The 19968-nt window shown below is 43.6% G+C and overlaps 1 protein-coding gene across 2 annotated transcripts in view; it reads left to right on the plus strand.

The window, feature by feature from the left end:
• The window catches only part of LOC125458335 (docking protein 3-like), a 36229-nt gene extending 19796 nt beyond the window's left edge, over positions 1–16433 (plus strand). The window contains exons 2-5 of one of the 2 annotated variants that reach the window (XM_048543538.2): positions 437–733; positions 5284–5392; positions 9292–9467; positions 14875–16433. In XM_048543538.2, the coding sequence (XP_048399495.1) occupies positions 437–733; positions 5284–5392; positions 9292–9467; positions 14875–15828 (1536 nt within the window). In that variant the 3' untranslated portion in view covers positions 15829–16433. The remainder of the gene's footprint in view (positions 1–436; positions 734–5283; positions 5393–9291; positions 9468–14874) is intronic. The other variant, XM_048543539.2, reaches the window with a different exon arrangement.
• The last annotated feature ends 3535 nt before the right edge of the window (positions 16434–19968 follow it).

Consider the following 19968-nt stretch of genomic DNA (forward strand, 5'->3'; position numbering starts at 1 on the left):
TATTAATCCACAGACCCGCCTAATGTTCTGGGACCACCCCCACCCCCCTGGAATTCCACTATTGGCAGATAGTGGAAATTCAATAGAAATCTGGAATTAAGAGTCTAATGATCCCCATGAAGCCATTGGCAGTTGTTGGAAAAACCCATCTGGTTCACGAATGCCCTTTACGGAAGGAAACTGCCATTCTTACCAGTCTGGCCTATTTGTGACTCCAGACCAACAGCAATGATGTTAACTCTTAACTGCCCTCTGGGCAACTAGGGATGGGCAATAAATGCTGGTCTGGCCAGTGATGCCCTTATCCCATGAATGATTAAAAAGAAAATGTGCGGGAGCCAAGCAGTTATCGCGATTCTTTGACGTATGAGAATTCTGGTTTCACACGGGTCGAGCCCCATCTCCAATGCTGATTGACACCCTCTCATTATTTCAGAAAGTTTGGAAGAAGAACTGGTCCCTATTGTACCCAGCAAGTTCAAACAGTATTGCCAGGCTGGAGCAGTTTGACATAAAGGATTGGACCAACACTCCTGAGAGGCAGAATACAAAACGAGTGGAAAGGATCATCCGTTTGTCTGACTGTATCAGCATCAATCAGAACCAGGTGGAAAACCCTCCAAAAGAGACAGCAACATTTAGCATTATCACCATGGAGAAAACTTACATCATGGCAGCTTCGAAACATGATGTAGTGGACTGGGTCAAGTGCCTATGTGTATTAGCATTTCAGGTAGGTAGATCAGACGGAAGTTGAATGATTGGTTTATTATATTTTTTATTAAGTAAGTAAATATTTTAGAGTCATTCAGGACAGGTCAGGAACAGCTTCCCTTAAAATAAGACAAATGATCTTTGGAGTTGAGTTGCTTATGCAGTGTTCGTTTATTTATTTGTCGCATGTTACGATCGCAGCCGGTGGTACTAGGGAACGGGTCTATCCTCAGAGTGAAGCCAGCTTTTGTAGATTTTTTTTAAGAAAGAGGGATCAGTCAGTGAGACCACCATTCACTGCAACCTAATCACACTAGGTCGCAGACTGGCTTTAACAACAGAACAAGTTTATTACACTATAGAACTATCTGATATAGAACACAGCTGGACTGATCTTGAAACACACAGCAAAACAAAGTTTGAATCAATTGCCCCCTGTCCAAAGCCATCACCTTGCGGTGATTCACAATCAGAAATATTACCCCTTTATGTCAAATTTTTAAGTTTGACTTCATTAATTCTTCCTTCTGTCCCCTGAACTGTGCAGTCTTCCTTTCAGAATACCCACAAGGCTGAGAGCTGAGATTTTCACAGCTTCTTATCAACTGCAGCTTCCAGACCAAATACTCCTGGCTGGGAAGTTGTGCAAGATAAACTTTTGCATTGATGTAAATTAAGTCCCCGACTACTCTGAAAAAAAAACTCCTTTCTCGGGGAGAAACTATATTGTCAGATTTTCTCTGAACTCCCCTAAAATGTTTCAGTCCCAGGGTTACCTAACCTGAAATCAATCTTTGATTATTGTATGAGCTAACGGCTTTCAATGTTTATCCTACCTATTGTTAATCACTACAGTATAAACAACCCTGTCAAGACCTCTTAGCATCTTTTACATTTCAAACATATTGCTTCTTACTCTCCTAGACTTTGCTGGATAGAAACCACGTTTGTCTAATCTTTCCTCATAAAACAACTTGCCTATTCCAGGTGTTAGTCTGGTGAATCTTTTCCGAATTACCTCCAATACGTTAAAAATCTTTTTAAAAAAAATCAATATTGTACACACTGCACAATGAGCCTGGAACTGAAGCTGACCCATCTCTTGATTTCCTCTCAAACAATGATGACACTCTATTTGCATTCCTAATTACTTGCTGTACCTGCGTATTAACCCTTTGTGAATCATGTGTGAGGACAGCCAGCTCCCTCTGAATCTCAGGGCACTGCAATTTCTCAACAATCAGCTTCCTTTTTATTCTTCCTGACAAAGTGAACAATTTTGCATTTTTCACATCGTACATCCTTAATCCGCACCTCCGAAAATCAAAAAGACCTGAAAATCCAAAGCTCTTTTCAAAAGTAGACCTGAACAGATCTGTGGACCTGCTGTGTTCAGGTCCTTTGGAGATTAGCTCTGCTTCCGCTCAAACTTAAAAGCAAGTTGTTTTTCCAAAAGTGATAAATTCACTGGCTGTTTGGCATGATTGAAGTTTATTTTCCAAAGGACCCAAACAGACGTATGTGCTTCTGTCAGTAGAATTCCAGTTTGCATTTAGTGCACTCCTTTGGTTGCAATGTTTTGGAGGTGGCACGGTGGCTCAGCGGTTAGCACTGCAGCCTCACAGCACCAGGGACCCAGGTTCGATTCCAGCCTCAGATGACTGTCTGTGTGAAGTTTACACATTCCCCCCATGTCTGTGTGTGTTTTCTCCAGGGGCTCCAGTTCCCTCCTGCAGTCCAAAAGATGTGCCAGCTAGGCGGATTGGCTGTGCTAAATTGCCCATAGTGTTCAGGGATGTGTAGATTAGATGGGTGACGGGGAATGGTTCTGGGTAGGGTGCTCTGAGGGTCAGTTCAGAATTGTTGGGCCAAAGGGCCATGCTGTAGGGGTTCTATAAAAAAAATCCAAAAAGACCTATTGTACAGCGCAAGATAATAAAATGTGAGGCTGGATGAACACAGCAGGCCAAGCAGCATCTCAGGTGCTCCTGAGATGCTGCTTGGCCTGCTGTGTTCATCCAGCCTCACATTTTATTATCTTGGAATTCTCCAGCATCTGCAGTTCCCATTATCTCTATTGTACAGTGCACATCACTTTCTAACCAGTTTGACCCAGCAATTAGAAAAGAGTAGGTTATTTACCCACTCAGACCACCATCATTTCAGACATAGCGCATAAGAAGAGCCTGCTTAGAGCCTAATAAACGAATACAAATTGATATCCTGTGGTGTCAACAGACCTGATTAAACCAGGCTGCGACTGGCATTTAAAGCAGCGAAGCTGAAAGAGCTCTTCACCAGCAGACAGTAACAGGTTTGAAGGTTGAGATACTCCTGATTGGTCTAAGTGTATCTAAAACCTAAGAATATCCTTTATCTGAAAGATAATTGGTCCCAAGGTGCTGCATGTGCCAGATCTTTGCCAGCGTACCTTGTCTATATCCCTTTGTAGTCTCCCTATGTTGCCATCACAACTTGCTTTCTGGTCTTTTCTTTGTGTCATCAGCAAATTTGCCAGCCACCCCTCAGTCATGGAGTTGTACAGCACAGAACCAGTCCATGCCAAACATAATCCCAAACTAAACCAGTCCCACCTGTCTGTTCCTGGCCCGTATCCCTCTAAACCTTTCCTATTTGTGTAAAACTTGGAGGATTTATTCCAGAACCCTCACCCCATCCCCCTCTCTGATGAAGGGTCTAGGCCCGAAACGTCAGCTTTTGTGCTCCTGAGATGCTGCTGGGCCTGCTGTGTTCATCCAGCCTCACATTTTATTATCTTGTCCCAGCACTGATCCTTGTGACAAACTGCTTGTTGCACCTTGCTAACCAGAAAATGATGCTTATTATCTCACTAATGTTCTATCCAGCCAATATGTTTCGCCCACAACATAACATATTATTTTCTCCAGTTACCTTTGACGTGACGTTTTATGAAATGAATTCTTAAAGTCTAAGAATAGCGCATTTCCTGCTGGTTCCCCTCTATTCAAAACGTATGTTACTTCCTCAAAGAACTCCAGCAGATTGGTTAGACGAGTTCCTGGTCACAAAAACACGTTGAATGTGCCTGAACTCCCTGAACTTTTCAAAGGGCCCTGCTTTACTATCTTCAATGATAGATTCTATCATCTACACAGTGACACATGTTAAGCAATTTGATCCAGAACTTAGCTTTATTTCTGAAGAAGGGTCCAGACCTGAAACATCAGCCTTCCTGGTCCTCTCATGGTGCCTGGCCTGCTGTGTTCATCCAGCTCTACACTGTGTTATCTCAGATACTCCAGCATCTGCAGTTTCTACTATCTCTCTTGATCCATAACTTCCTGCTTTCTGTAAAGAACTATTTTTGCAATTTTCAAATCTAATGGAACCTTCACCAGATTTGATAAATTTTGGAAAATTCAAACCGTGTCATCAACTTTCTCACTAATCACTTTTACTTAAAGACCCAAGGATGGAGTCGGTCAGGGCCTGGGCCGAAAACTCCAATCCAGTACCACTTCCCCGGTGACTGTAACTTTCTAGAGTTTGCTTTTATTCTTGTATGGGACAGGGGGATTTCTGACAAGACCCTTGATATATAAAGCTTGTGAGGCCATTTCAGACGATAATTAAGAGTTAAACACATTACTGTGGGATTGGAAACACAAGTAAGCCAAACTAGGGAAGGTTGGCAAACTCCATTCCCCAAATGACCACTGTTCACAGCGCCAGGGACCCGGGTTCAATCCCACCCTCGGGCGACTGACTGTGTGGAGTTTGCACATTCTCCCCATGTCTGCCCGGTTTCCTCCGGGTGCTCCGGTTTCCTCCCATGGCCCAAAGATGTGCAGGTTAGGGTGGATTGGTCGTGCGAAATACAGGTTTACAGGGATAGGGTGGGGGCTGGGTCTGGGCAGGAGAGTCAGTGTGGACTCAATGGGCTGAATGGCCTGCTTCCGCACCACGGGGATTCTATTCTATGAAATGGTTGCATGGGCCTAGCTTTCAATTCCAGATTTTTATTAAATTCAGATTTTTACTGTCTGCTGTGATGGCATTCAAACTGCAATCTCAGGACAAGACCCTGGTGATATTATCATTGTGACGTGGCCTTCCATTTTATGAAATGATTTCTGAAAATCTAAGAACAGTGCATTTCCTTCATTTGGATGTGCGATGACAGACGTGCTTCAGAGAATTCAATGTACAATATTATCCTTTAAAACTTTACACTTTAACATGTTTTAAGCCATGCTTCGCCTGCGTGCTTTGCCGTAAGTAATACAGGGGCGCCATTGCCTGGTACAAAAACAGAAGTTGCTGGAAAAGCTCAGCAGGTCTGGCATCATCTGTGAAGGAAAAAAAAAATTGCCTGGCATTGTTTTCAGAACACAGCATGCATTTCCTCAGTCTCTGCAGTTTCAGCCAACTCCCCCTGATTTGGAGGAATCATTGCAGTTGTTAGTTCAATACACTGGGCTTTACTGAGCAGCCCCGAGCAACACTGGAATGCTACATTTGTGGCCTGACATGCATGATTGACTTTTAAATGTATAATTAGATCTTTCATTTCCTCTACTTTCTCAGAATACCAGTACAAAAAAACCAGATGAAGATATTTCTGCATCCAGGGCCACATTGCCTGGTAACTCATTAATAATGGAAGAAAATGAACTTTATTCAACAATACCTCAAGGTGCAGTATTAAATGAAATAAGGAAAATGTGCTGTCCAGTGTGAATTCATGTCCATGTCTAGTACATGCAACTTGTGACCCACGAGGGAAATGAATGTCATAGAGGCAGGTTTGCAGATGACATGAAAATCGGTGGGAAGGCAAGTGAGGAAAGTGATACAAACAGACCGCTAGGGATGTTGGCAGGGAAAGTGAGCGGGCGATGTGGACATCGTGTGGAGAGTGCTCCTGAGATGCTGCTTGGCCTGCTGTGTTCATCCAGCCTCACATTTTATTATCTTGGAATCTCCAGCATCTGCAGTTCCCATTATCTCATCGTGTGGAGAGTTGTGAGATACTGAACTTTCGCCAGAGGAATAAAGGAGCTGAATATTATTTAAACAGGATCGGACTGCAGGAAGCTGTGAGATTGAGGGATTTGTAAGTCCTCATATGTGAATCATAAAAAGTGAACGTCTAGGTTCAGCAGGTCAAAGGCAAGGCAAGTGGAACATTTTAAAGGGAGTGAGATGTTAAAGTGAGGAGGCTTTGCTAAAGATACACAACGCACCATTCAGACTAGAGCTGGAATACTCTGAACAACTTTGGGACCTTATCTAAGGAAAGATATGCTCACATTTGAGGCAGTTAATAGAGGGGTCACTTGGCTGAGACCAGGAATGGAAGGATTATTTCATGAGAGGTTGTGAAGATTGGACCTGAACTCATTGGAATATAGTCGAAAGAGAAGCAACCTTATTGAAACAGTGAGGTAACAAGGTGTAGAGCTGGATGGACACAGCAGGCTGAGCAGCATCAGAGGAGCAGGAAAGCTGAGGTTTCGGGTCTGGAGCCTTCTTCAAAAATGATCATTTTCTCCTCATTGAAACATGCACATTGTTTAGGGGAATTGACAGAATAGGTTTTGAAACTCTGGTCCCCCTTGCGGGAGTGACTGGGAACAGAGGGCACAGTCTCAGAAGAAGGGGCTGCCTTTTTGAGGAGATGAGGAGAATTCCTTCTCACGGAGAACTCTTTACCAGAGAAGGATGTAGAGGCTGGGCCATTACGCGTGTTCAAGGGTGTGATACACAAACACAAACGCTGGGATTTGCATGTTATTTTGGACTTCCTGGAGTTTAAAAATTTAAATGAAGTGGGTGAGTTTCAGAAGTCTGTGTAAAGAAAGTTGGATCAGAGGTTTCAGAAGCTAAATGCATGGTGCTGCATTTGGTAAGACAAAAAAGGACAGAAGTTACACAGTTTGCTGGTTCGGCCCTGTATAGTGTTGTAGAACAGAGAGACTGAGGGATTCAGGTACAGCGTTCACTAAAAGCTTTGTCACATGCAGGCAGGTTGCTAAAGGTGGCATTTAGCATGCTTGCCTTCTTCGCTCAGGCTATTGAGTTTAGGAGTTGGGAATATCAAGTTGCGGTTTACAGGACATTAATTTAGCCACTTTTGGAGTACTGTGTACAGTTCTGGTCAACCTGTTATCGGAAGGATATTATTAATTGGAAAGGGTGCAGAAAAGATTGACCAGGATGTTGCTGAGACTGGAGGGTTTTATAAGGAGAGGCTGGATGGGCTGGGACTTTATTCCCTGGAGTGTAAGATGTTAAGGGTTGACCTTATGGAGGCTTATAAACTCATGAGGACCGTGGATAAGCAAGGGTCTTTCCCCATCATGGGGGTGTTCAAACTAGAGGGCGTAATTTTAAGGTGAGAGGAGAAAGATTTAAAAGGGACGTGAGGGGCAACCTTTTCACACACAGAGGTTGGTTCATGTGGGGAATGATCCACAGAGGAAGTGGTACAGTTACAACATTTTAAAAAACATTTGCAAAGGTCCATAAATAGAAGACATTCATCGGGTTGTGGGCCAAACACAGGCAAATGTGACCTGTTCAGTTAGGGGAACTTGATTGGCATGGACAAGTTGGACCAAGGGTCTGTTTCCATGCTGTGTATCTCTAAGACTGTACTGGGGAAGCTTATAAAGGGCAGTGAACATATTGTCTATTAGATGGAGTGCTGTTCTCTAGCCAAACGTGTTGAGATTCACATTTTAATAATATTTGGATCCTGTGCTTTAATCTTTGCATTGATTGACAGATTAGCCATCTCTTGAGCCTTTGAAATGGCTAACCAGAGAGCTGACTTCTTTGTTTGAATGCCCAGGCAGAAAACTGACCATTGTTTCACTACTTAAAATTTTAATATGTTCATCTCTGGAGGCTTTGTTGAATCAGTTATGTAGTCAAATTCTATTAGAGGTGTTTGACTAAGCACTAAACTTCACTTATGGGTTCAACCCGGTAGGTCATATTGAAAGAACTGTGAAACAGACTGTTAGCTATTTTGTTGACAGTTTTATGAGCATTTAATAGGATTGCATTCATATGAAGAGATTTTTGAATGGATGTTAGTTTATTTAAACAGTTTTATGAGCATCTCAAAGACATTCCAACACATTCTTGGATTCATAAGTTCATAGTGGATGCTGGGTAAGAGGATATGCGTGGGGCTGAAGGGGATTGAGAGGTGTTGAATAGTGAGAGCCAGGGTACAAAATTGGGCTTCTGCCACTGTGAATAGAACCAGGCCTGTCTTGGTATCCCTTCATTCCTGCTTCTGGAAGCAGAAGTATAACTTCCACCACCTCTATCAACCTGAGCCATGGATTGTTAAGTTTCAGTTTACTGTGTCTACTCTAGCTCCCCAAATGAAGACAGGCAGTGCCTCTTAGGAGGTGGTTTTTGCAACTTCAGGAATGGTCCATATCATGATCCCTGCCTCGAAGGACAAAAGCCTGGCCCCGGATGTTGGACGGAGAGTCTGACATGATAGAGGGAAAGCGGGGACCAAGAGTGGAGTTGGGGCGTTATTTGTGTACTCAAGAAAGTTGGCCCCCTTTGCCCACAAGTCATTTTGCCAAGGATCGCCGTGAAGATAAGGAAGAACAGGTAGCTAAGAAATTTCTTCTGGACCAACCCAGGGTTGGGAAGAGATGGAAATTATTTGGCATTGATTGGAGTGAAAGAGTAAAACAAGGAAAGATGATACCACTAACTTTGACAATAGAGGAGTGCCCTTGAGAGGCCATAGATTCACCATAAATTACCCTCTTCCAGTACAAGTGTAAATCCTTTGAGGAAAGCTAGTCAGAGCCACCTTGCTGACAGTAGATATGAGTTCTATTTCTCAGTAACCATGGTCCTTAATTTGTTGAGTAATAGCATTTGCTGGAGAAACAGCCCAGTGACTGGGACATTTGTTCCAGTTGTTTCCATCCTGACACCAGATGTGCAAAGGAAACTCCGTGTATCTGTGGAACAATGTTGGCAGCAACAATGCCTTGGATTCAGCCTGTGAAGATGGTGGATGTGATCAGTGGGACAATTCTCACCAATGTTATTTGCTTTTTCTGAACAGACATTGAACTCAAGGGTCACTGGGGGCGAATCAGTGGAGTTTCTAACTTGATGGACTTATTTCAAGAACAAAATGAACTAAAACATTTGCAAAGGAAAATGCCACTAAAATTCTGTGAAGAGTAGGTTTAGGAAAAGTGAAGAACTCTTATGTAAGTCTCAGCAGAATGTCAGGCCATTGATATTTTGAGAGTGCTGATCCCGAAAAATATTCTGTTTGTGTGAAAGACTACATTAAGTTAAATATTAACAACTGAAACAGAAATTTCTGGAAAAACTTAGCAGGTCTGGCAGCATCTGGAGTTCTGAGGAAGAGTCACCAGACCGAAAACATTAACTCAGATTTCTCTCCACAGATGCTGCCAGACCTGCAGAGCTTTTCCAGCAACTTCTGTTTTGGTATTCCTACTTACGGCATCTGCAGTTCTTTTGTTTATTTTTTAAAAAGGTTCCTTATCACTAAATGACTTGAAATGTATTTAACAGCTGTAAATCAATTCACTGTGACGGTACAGAAGACTGAAGCTTCAATGAGATGTGAGCTTCATGGAACCTATGTGTTAATACCAGGCAAAGACAGCCTGATTCTGAAAGATCCCAGAACAAAACAAGATGTCTACAAATGGCCTTATAACTATCTTCGCCGATATGGAATAGATCAGGTGAAAATATATCTGCTTGAATCTTCTTCCTGCAATATTGCTTTCTTGGTGTTGATGTTTATCTTGGATATTATTGTAATTTTCAGAAACTAATGATTTTGCCAATGTCAGATGCCATTAAAATGAATGAATGTGCCTAACCTGAGAAACAGTAAACGTTACAGGAATGTTTGGGAAGGACAGTGAACCAAGTAACATTGATCTCAACGAGGTCAAAATCTCGTATTACAGTGAAGTGATTTACAACAGGAAAGAACCTGAAGCCTTGATTTTATTTGGAGGCGCATTTGGAATGGGCATCCATTCTGAGGACCGTACCATAAAGTACGGGCCATTTTAACTCCTGTGTCTCATATAAATAATCCAGGTCAGTCCCCCTAATCCTAGTCCCCTCAGGTCAGGGCAGTGGGAATTGGGCTCCATTGATTTAGGACAGTAGTGTCAGGTAGGAGAGATCTCTGGCTGTGATCGCTGAACTAACCAGTGCAGGAAGAGACTAGATCAGGGCTGTAGATGCCCAGGAACTAATTGTGGCATCAGTGCAGGGGTTGGGGGGTGGGGAGGTGCTGCCCTGCCCTTCCTGACCACAGGCGGTTCATTACACACTCAACACCTGATGGCCATTTTCTCTGTAGTTGACATCTCCCGCCATTGAGACTTGAGCTGTCTGGGTTGTCACCAGATGAGCCTGGGCCAGGGCAATTGTTAAAATCATACCATGGAACTGGTGACATCACTGGCTTCCCACATTGAATGGAAACAGCATCCCGCGTGCCTAATAGTGGGAGATTCAGCCAAGTTGACTATCACTGAGGGTGAACTGATAAGGGAGGAATTAAGTGGGAAGTAGATGCAGCCTAATTTTAGCCTCACGCATGCTGGTTGTGGAAGCTTTAAGAACATGAGCCGGCCCTTCGGCCCATCAAGTTAAACTTGCCATTGAATTCAATCTGCTGCAAGTAACATTGAGACAGGGGAATAAGAAAAGGCCATTTAGCCCATTAAGTCTGCCCTAGCATTCAGTATGATTATGGCTAACCAAACACTTTGGTGCCTTTTATTCACCCCTTCAAGCCCATAACCTGTATGCCACTGGTAATCAGAAATCTCTCAATCTCTCTACAAAACATACACAAAGATTTTACTGCCACATGGCCTCTGTGGTAGAGTTTTCCGAAGGTTCACAACACTGTGCCTAGAAAGAATTCTCCTTTTCGCAGATGTAAGTAACTTTCTCTTATTTATAAATTGTGCCTTGTGGCTCTAGAGTCCCAACTAAGGGAAAGAGCACACCTGCATTAACTCTATCTATCCTTTTAAGTATTTCATTGATTTCAATAAGATCACCTACGGGAAAGATGTTGTGAAATTGAAAGGGTTCGGAAAAGACTTATGAGGATGTTGCTAAGTTTGGAGAGTCTGAGCTATATGGAGAGGCTGGATAGGCTGGGGCTATTTTCCCTGGAGTGCTGGAGGCTGAGGGGTGAGGTGTATAAAGTCATGAGGGGTGTGGATAGTATAAATTGACAAGAACTTTTCCCTGGCGTGGGATAATCAAAAGCTAGAGGGCAGAAGTTTAAGGTAAGAGGGCAAAGATTTAAAAGGGACCTAAGGGGCAACATTTTCACACTGAGGGTGGTGCGCGTGTGGAATGAGCTGCCTGAGGAAATGGTGGAGGCTGGTACAATTACAACATTTAAAAGCCAAATGGATGTATATGAATAAGAAGGGTTTAGAGGCATGTGGGCCAAATGCTGGTAAGTGGGACTAGATTTATTTAGGATATTTGGTTGGCAGGGATGAGTTGGACCAAAGGGCCTGTTTCCATGCCATATTACTCTGTGATTCTTTCTATGACCTCTCATTCTTCAAAACTCTAGAGATTACAGACCTAGTTTGCCCAATTTCTCTCTATAGGAGCAAGTCTGGTGAACCTTCATAGTATTTCTCTATGGCAATAATATCTCTGCTGGAGTTAGGAAGCCCTAAGCCTACAGGAAGTATTCCAGGTGCAGCCTAGCCAAGCTCCTATACACTGAAGCAAGAATTCATTACCCCTGCACTCAAATCCTGTTGCAATAAATGCTCACAATTCCATTAGCCTTCCCAAGAGTTTGCTGCACCTGTGTGTTAGCCTTCAGTGATTTATCAATGCGGCCACCTCAATCCTCATAAAATGTCTACCACCATACCACCTTCCTGGACTTTCTCCATCCTCATTCATGTCATTAGTCTCCATAAACACAGCGATTTCTGTCATGAACATGCTCAATGATAGAGCTCCTACAGACCTCTAAGTACAGAATTCTTAACATCCACCGTCATAATCCTGATTCACCAAAGGAAATATCTATCTGCATCTATCCTGTTACAATCTGTAAGAATTTTATCAGTTTCAACAGGATTGCCAGTCATTCTTCAGAACTCCAGTGATTACAGACCTCTTCCTCAATCTCTTTCCAAAACAACCCTGCATCCCAGGGAGAAATCTCATGAATGTTTATTGAACTCCGTCTATGTCAGTATCATACTTTCTTAGACAGAGACAGAGACAGACACAATGCTCCAGCTGTGGTCGTGCCGAGGTTGTACAGAATTGTTACGTTCAAATTACCTTGAATTGGCAGCTTACAGTCTGCCTCCTTCACAACTTGCTGCACTGCATGTCAGCTTTTAGTGAGAACTCACACAAAACCAGGTTATCGTCCAACTGGTTTATTTGAAATCACAAGCTTTCTGAGCTTTTGTTTTCCGATAAACCTGTTGGACTTCTGATTTTGTCCACCCCAGTCCAAAACTGGTACCTCCACACCAAAGCATTTAGTGACCCAAAGACAATGACATCTGTGTCCTTTTAAAAGCAACACTCAGCAATCCCTCACCCTTTAAGAAGTATTCAGCCTTTCTGTTTTGACTGTCAAAATGAGTGATCCACATTTGTTCACATCATATTTCCTTTGCCTTGTTTGTGTCTGTTTGTTTAGCCTGTCCAAGTGCTCTTGAAGTAACCTTGCACCTTTCTCACAACTTGTATTCCCAGCTAGTTTAGTGCCTGCAGCAAACTTAGAAATATTGTGTTTGGTTGGTTCGCCAAGCTAGTTTGTTAATTTGCAGACGTTGCATTAGCCTGCTGGGTAACATCATCAGTGCAGCCCCTGTTGTATCGTTTCTGCGTGGGAGACTGCGATAAACACTCCATTGGACTGACAGGAAGAAAACTGGCCACAAGAGTACATGATCACCAACGAGCAACAGAAAGACACGACCAGTACTCACTCATCTCCATTCACACAGATAAGGAGAAACGCCAGTTGGATTGGGATAGCATCAGGATCCTAGGACAGGCCAAACAGAGACCTGCGCAGGAATTCCTCGAGGCCTGTATCTCCACCAAGAAGGCCATCAATAAACACATAGAATTAGACTCTATATATACACCACTGCGAAGGAAGACCAGAAATCAGGTCACCAATTCCAGCAGACCCCAGAATTCAAATAACATGCGAGAAAATACAACAGCACTTCAGCGGAGGCTGTACTGATGATGTTACCCAGCAGGGTAGTGAAACGTCTGTGAACCAATGAACCAGCTCGGCGAGCCACGACACCCACAACCCGACCTACAAATCTACTCAAGAACCTTAAACTTAGAAATATTACGGTTTGATCCCTTACATCCAAATCATTTAAATAAATTGTTCATTTGGTTTGTTTTATGGATGTGAGAAGGTAAAACTGTGCAATATTTCTCCTTTCAAATTAAAGACGGTGGAATGTGCAATAAAATTCCTTCATGCAGATTATTCCTCTTCATCTAGTTCTGATTAATTAATGTCACTTTGATCAAAGGTAAGAGATTGCTTCACCAAAGCTAGAATTCTGGTCACAGAATTAACATTCGGCCCCATGCAAATGTGAGCTCGTGGGAAAGCCGATCATATTACTCTTCATCACTTAAATGTCAGGCAACTGAGGGATGAGGGTTCCGCTTATTGGTGATTTCCTGATTGTTTATTTAAAGCTAAACTAATATAGACAGCACAGAGTACTCTCCAGACACAGACCGAGAGTGTTCCAGTGCAAAGGCCCCATGGTGATGTGACTAACTCAACTTGCATGGCTCACTTGAAGGCTGAGCTTTTACAATCATAGCATCCCTACAGTGGCGGGGGGGGGAGTGAGGGAAGCAGGCCATTCAGCCCATCAAGACACAACAACCCTCCAAACCCTGACCTACCTCCTTACCATACCCCTGTAATTTTCAGGGATTCTTGCATTCCCCATAGCCAGTGGGCCTGCATGCTACAGGCAATTTAGATTAGATTAGATTCCCTACAGTGTGGAAACAAGCCCTTTAGCCCAACAAGTCCACGTCGACCCTTGGAGCATCGCACCCAGATCCATCCCCCTTTAACCCACACACCCCTGAACACTAAGGGCAATTTAGCATGGCTGATCCACCTAACCTCCACATTTTTGGACTGCGGGAGGAAACTGGAGCACACAGAGGAAACGCACGCAGACACGGGGAGAATGTGCAAACTCCACACAGACAGTCGCCCAAGGGTGGAATCGAACCCAGGACCCTAGCGCTGTGAGCCACCCAAAGAGGGTGGATGCAGAATTTCTCGACAGTTTTGAGCCAGAGTTAGATTGTCATTGACTGAGGGGGCTATGCAGGAATACAGAGCTGAAATGATCCATGGCTGGTCTGATTGAATGGGAGAGTAGGGATCACAGGCCAAATAGACCACTCTAGCTCTTCCTTTGGCCATCCATGCACACAGACCACAATAATTTATTTCCTTTATTGATTCAAGGGATGAGGGTGTTGCTGGCTCGGCAGCATTCATTACCCATCCTTAATTGCCCAGACGCAATCAGAGTCAACCACATTGCTGTGGGTCTGGAGTCACATGTAGGCCAGTGCAGGTAAGGATGGCAGTTTCCTCTCCTAAAGGACATCAGTGAACCAGATGGGTTTTTGCCCTGACAATTGACAACAGATTCACAGATTCTTTATCATTAGATTTCTTAACTCCAGACATTTATTGAATTTAAGTTCCACTGGCGGGATTTGAACCCATGTCTCCAGAACATTACCTGGCTCTCCGGATTAGCACGGCCAATCTACCTAACTTGCACACCTTTGGACTGTGGGAGGAAACCAGAGCATCCAGAGGAAACCCACACAGACACGGGGAGAATGTGCAAACTCCACACAGTCACCAGGGGTGGAATGGAACCCAGATTCCTGGGGCTGTGAGGCTGCAGTGCTAACCACTGAGCCACCGTGCCATGGTTATATATCTGGTCTTTAAAATTATGATGGTATATGCAGTTGAATGTAGTCAAATGATAATCGTATTCTGACATAACATCTGACTGATATTTTCTTTCTCATCAGGCAACTTTTACATTTGAGGCAGGAAGAAGATGTGATTCAGGACAAGGACTTTTTCTATTCGAAACAAAAGCAGTCAAAGAAATTTTCCACATTATTGATGCAGCAGTGAAGGAAAAGGAGTCCAAGAAGAAACAGCAGCGATTAAGTTTAACCTCAGATAGCTCTGAGGCTTCCACAGCATCCAGTCGACAACTGCTAAGTGTAGCATCCCTTGCTCAGGAATCTTCTGGTGAAAAATCGTCATCAGGTGGAAGAATGCCTCCCACAAAGGGCACAGACTCAAATCGAAAGGTTAAGAAGAGAAAAGAAAATCGCGATCGTAAAGGCAATACACCTTCTGGGGCTAAAGGAGCTGAAAGGAATCTTCCTACAACCAGTGATTGGGAGGGTGCAGGTGAAATAGTTTATGCTACTGTCAAATATCCGAAAGGAAAACCAACAAAAGTCACTGTGGATGAGTTGACAGTTAATTCTACAACATACAGAGATAGTTACAGTGATGACTCTTCTATAGACCCAGTGTATGAGAATGTTTCCGATATAGAATCCCTGCTGTCATTCGAGGAAGAACCATCTTTTCTCAAAGACATACAAAAGTCAACCTGTGAAAATTCACAGAGTAGTTTTGAAGACCAGAACCCTCCTTCTCCTACAGATTCTGTCCCAGATTATGAGAACATTGCAGTTGAACACAATCAGTTGACTTCTGAACGTGATCATGATGAAGGGCCTGCAGCCAGGGAGGAAGCTGAGCCACACCAAGCTCCTCCTGGGGCAAAACACAAGGAAAGAGATGCTTCCTTAAGCTCCGGAGCCTCTAAAGCCACAAAGGCAAAATTTCCAGCTGGTATCCAAGAGGTTCTAACTGATCTGTACTCCAAAGAATTAAGTAAAGCACGAGAAGGCAAACTGGAGAAGCTTGGCAGATCATCTGAGCTGCAGAGAAAGTATTGAACTGGGGATGTGGGTGGCTGTGGGATGGTGGGGGCAGGGCTGGGTGAGTTATGTAGTCAAATGATTATTGAAATAGAAATAATTTCTCTAACAGTGTTTATCATTTTACAGACATTCAATGATTACTTCTTAATATTTATCATTTTCTCTAGTGAATCTGTAAGTGCAGTCCGAGTAACATGAAGAGGTACGTCTTTTTGACCATCGTTATTGTTATCTACAGCTTGACAAAGGTCAGCGGGACAGGCAGGAAGTTGGAGTGAAGATCATAATCAGATCAGTCAAGGTCTTGTTGACTGGCAGGGCTAAATGACCTACTCCAACTTTCTTTGGCAACGCCTAGTTTCTTCATGTCTCTAGGCTCTAGGAGAAAAAGAATTAGTGACTGTACAGGAGCTGGCAGGTTCAAGGAAGGGAACTCCACTGCCTTGTGTTTCTCACAGCCTGGTGCCACTATTCATTATGTGTAGGGCCTTGACCTTACTGATAACCAGCTGTCACTATAGGCAACTGGAAGAAACCTAAAACAATAATAGAGATTGCTGGGAAAGCTCAACAGATCTGGCAGCATCTGTGAGGAGAAAATCAGTTAACATTTCGGCTCTGGTGACCCTTCCTCAGGACTGAGTTCTGGACCCGAAATGTTAGCTCTGTTTTTCGCCTCACAGATGCTGCCTGACCTGCTGAGCTTTCCCAGCAACATCTGTTTTTGTTCCTGATTTACAACATCCGCAGCTTCTTTCGGAAGAAATCTGGTCCACTTAGTAACACTCCTCCTGCCAGCGGAGAAATGGCCCGTTTGTGTGCCAGAATATTCCTGTTCAAACACAGCGCAGTTAAAAAGGTGACTGCAGTGATTAGAATGAGGTCAGCCAGCTGGACTTCGTGGCATATGAGTTCCCTGATTGGGGTTGCTAACTCGGCCCAATCAGGGAGCCCTGGGTGATAGATATAAACAGGAGTGTCAGAGGTTCTGCTCACTCTGAGAGCTGGCTCTGAGGGAACTGGATCAGTGTCAAGGACTCTTCCTGTGTAAATAAAGGGGGACTTAGTGGCAAGATACTGGCCTGTATGCAGTTATTTCAGCTACAAACACTACATAGACAAAGACTGAGGAGGGGAGCTGATGGCATAGTGATATTGTCATGGACTAGTAATACAGGGACCACAGTGTGTTCACATCCCACCATAGCAGATGGAATTTTGGTCTGAAGTTAAAATTTCAAAGACTCAGGGAGTGCAATAATCATAGAATCCCTACAGTGTGGAAGGAGGCCATTCAAACCCAGTGAGTCCACACTGACTCTCAGAAGAGTATCGTATCCAGACCCAAGCCCCGGCCCTGTCCCCATAACCCTGCATTTCCCATGGCTAATCCACCCAACCTGCACATCTTTGGACTGTGGGAGGAAACCCACACAGACATGGGAAGAATGTGCAAACTCTACGCAGTCACCAAAGGCTGGAGTCAAACCTGGCTCCCAGGCGCTGTGAGGTAGCAATGCTACCCACTGGGCCACTATGTCACCCCAGTTACAGTGAGTTAGAATACCGATCCTGAAATCTTTGAAATATAAATTGGAATCAATTAAATCCCTTGATTTAGGGAATTCTGCTTGGTTCTGTCTGATGGTTGACAAATAGTAAAATGTAAATAGTAGATGTATTGTTTTCAGTTCTGGTCGCCTCATTTTAGGAAGGATTTGGAAGCCTTAGAGAGGGTGCAGAGGAGATTTACCAGGATGCTGCCTGGCCTGGAGGGCAGGTCTTATGAGGAGAGATTGACGGAGCTAGGGCTTTTTTCATTGGAGCGAAGAAGGAGGAGAGTTGACTTGACAGAGGTGTTCAAGATGATGAGAACGTAGATAGAGTGGATAGTTAGAGACTTTTTCCCAGGGCAGAAATGACTATTACGAGGAGGCATAATTTTAAGGTGTTTGGAGAACAGTATGGGGAGATGTCAGAGTTAGCTTCTTCACACAGAGAGTGGTGGGCATGTGGAATACACTGCTGGTAGTGGTAATGGAGTCAGATACTTTAGAGACTTCTAAGCGACTCTTGGATAGGCACATGGAGGATAGTAAAATGTAGGGTATGCAGTGTAGATTGATCTTAGTAGGATAATAGGTCAGCACAGCATCAAGGGCCGAAGGGCCTGTACTGTGCAGTACTGTTCTATGTTCTATGCCAAATAAGTTTCCTATATGATATATTTGTATGTAGCTCATCGGTACAGACCATTCAGATTCAGTGTACATTGGTAATTACACTGTGACAGGCAATAAGGGCAAGGGCTGATGTAAAGTTTACAGTGCAGAGTGTAATAGTGATGTAAGGCTGCCTTCTCAGTTCTCTAAATCAGAGAAACAGGACGCAGGAGTGGCTTCAGGGAACCATACAGCCTACTCCTATTCCTATTTCTTATGGCCCAGGAAGGTGTGTCTCCTCAAACCTGTCAGCTCCTCTTTACTCACTGACTACTCTTCTCGTAGAGACATAAAGAGGCAGGTTTGTGTCTAGTCCTTCACCAGGCTCACCCAAGGCAGTGCAGCTACTGAGATAAGCAGATTACAAGTTGCTGGGAATATTGGCCCAGCTGTCCAGGTATCATCACATCCGCATTCCCTTCAGCCCAGCCCATGTCCTCTCTGAGCCTCCCATCCATAACTCTCATTCAGAATCTGCTCAGGCCACTTCTCAAGAGTCACGTAGCAGCAACGGGAAGTTTAAAATGGATGCAAAGAAAATGAACATCTTAAGATCTAAAACAGGTGTCCCCCAAATACATGCCATCCATACCTTACAGTAAAACAACTTCAGACTCAAAGCGAAAGAATGAAGTCCTGTATAGTGGTCGTTGAGTTGAAAAAACAAATGTCTATTCAGAAATAACATCAAAGACGAATAAACTCTTAAAACTGTCAATTAAATGCTACAGACAATCAGGAACAAAAACAGAAGTTGCTGGAAAAGCTCAGCAGATCTGGCAGCATCTGATTTTGCTCCTGGTTTACAGCATCTGCAGTTCTTTCAGTTTTTATTTTGCTGTTAATGATCATCTGCTCAGCTAAGTGCTTTCTAGTCTTTTGAAGTACATCAGTGATGGCCTGTCCTATGGAAAAGACAGTCATGGCAACTTCAGGCAATGTGGAAATTTTTGGAAAAGAGGGCCTTTCTTATATCTAAGCTTCATATCAGAAGAATTTCTGTGCCAGGTAACTTTTTTTATACTAAGTTAAAGCAACAGGCCAATGTTTTTCAAACTTAGAGCACTGGGGGCATTTCAATCACTTTAGATCACAGTGTCAGATTTGCCAAAACTGACTGTTTTCTACTGTTTAAATACACAGTGATAATTTATCAATTGTGAAACGTATCTCACAAAATATACTTATGAGAAAAGAAAATTCAATGTTTATACAATACTGGCCAAAATAAGTGTCAATTTACCTATTCAGGACAATGTTCAATGACTGTAAAACTCATAGCAGTAAACATTAGAGATAACAAGGGCTAGAGCTGGGTGAACACAGCAGTCCAGGCAGCATTAGAGGAGCAGGAAAGCTGACGTTTTGGGCCGAGACCCTTCTTCAGAAATTTCTGAAGGGTCTAGTCCAGAAACGTCAGCCTTCCTGCTCCTCTGATGCTGCCTGGCCTGCTGTGTTCATCCAGCTCCGCACCTTGTTATCTCAGATTCTCCAGCATCTGCAGTTCCTACCTTCTCTGAAGCAGTAAACGATAGACTGATTCTGCAATTGGACAACATTTGCCGGGTAATTCTGAGTGTGTGAAGAATTACACTGAGGAAAGCCAATTTAGGTTTGTCTGTGAGGCTCACGGGTCAGTACACTTGTGCTGTTGTTAACTCTGATTTCACCACACCCCGCATCCATCCCCCCCACCAGCACACACACACACACACACACACACACACACACACAGGAGCTGCCAGACTTGCTGAGCTTTTCCAACAATTTCTGCTTTTGTTGCTGCACTTGTGTACTGGAAGCTAACATGGGCTGCTTATCTTTGCAGACAGAAAGAACATGTATGTGCACTGCTCCTATTTCAAATCAGCAAGAAAGGTGATAGCAGCTTGCTGGTTCATTGGTCAAGGCATTCCCTTCAGAAATAAGAGTC

The sequence above is a fragment of the Stegostoma tigrinum genome, chromosome 13 (assembly GCF_030684315.1).
Source record: "Stegostoma tigrinum isolate sSteTig4 chromosome 13, sSteTig4.hap1, whole genome shotgun sequence".
Classification (NCBI taxonomy): domain Eukaryota; kingdom Metazoa; phylum Chordata; class Chondrichthyes; order Orectolobiformes; family Stegostomatidae; genus Stegostoma; species Stegostoma tigrinum.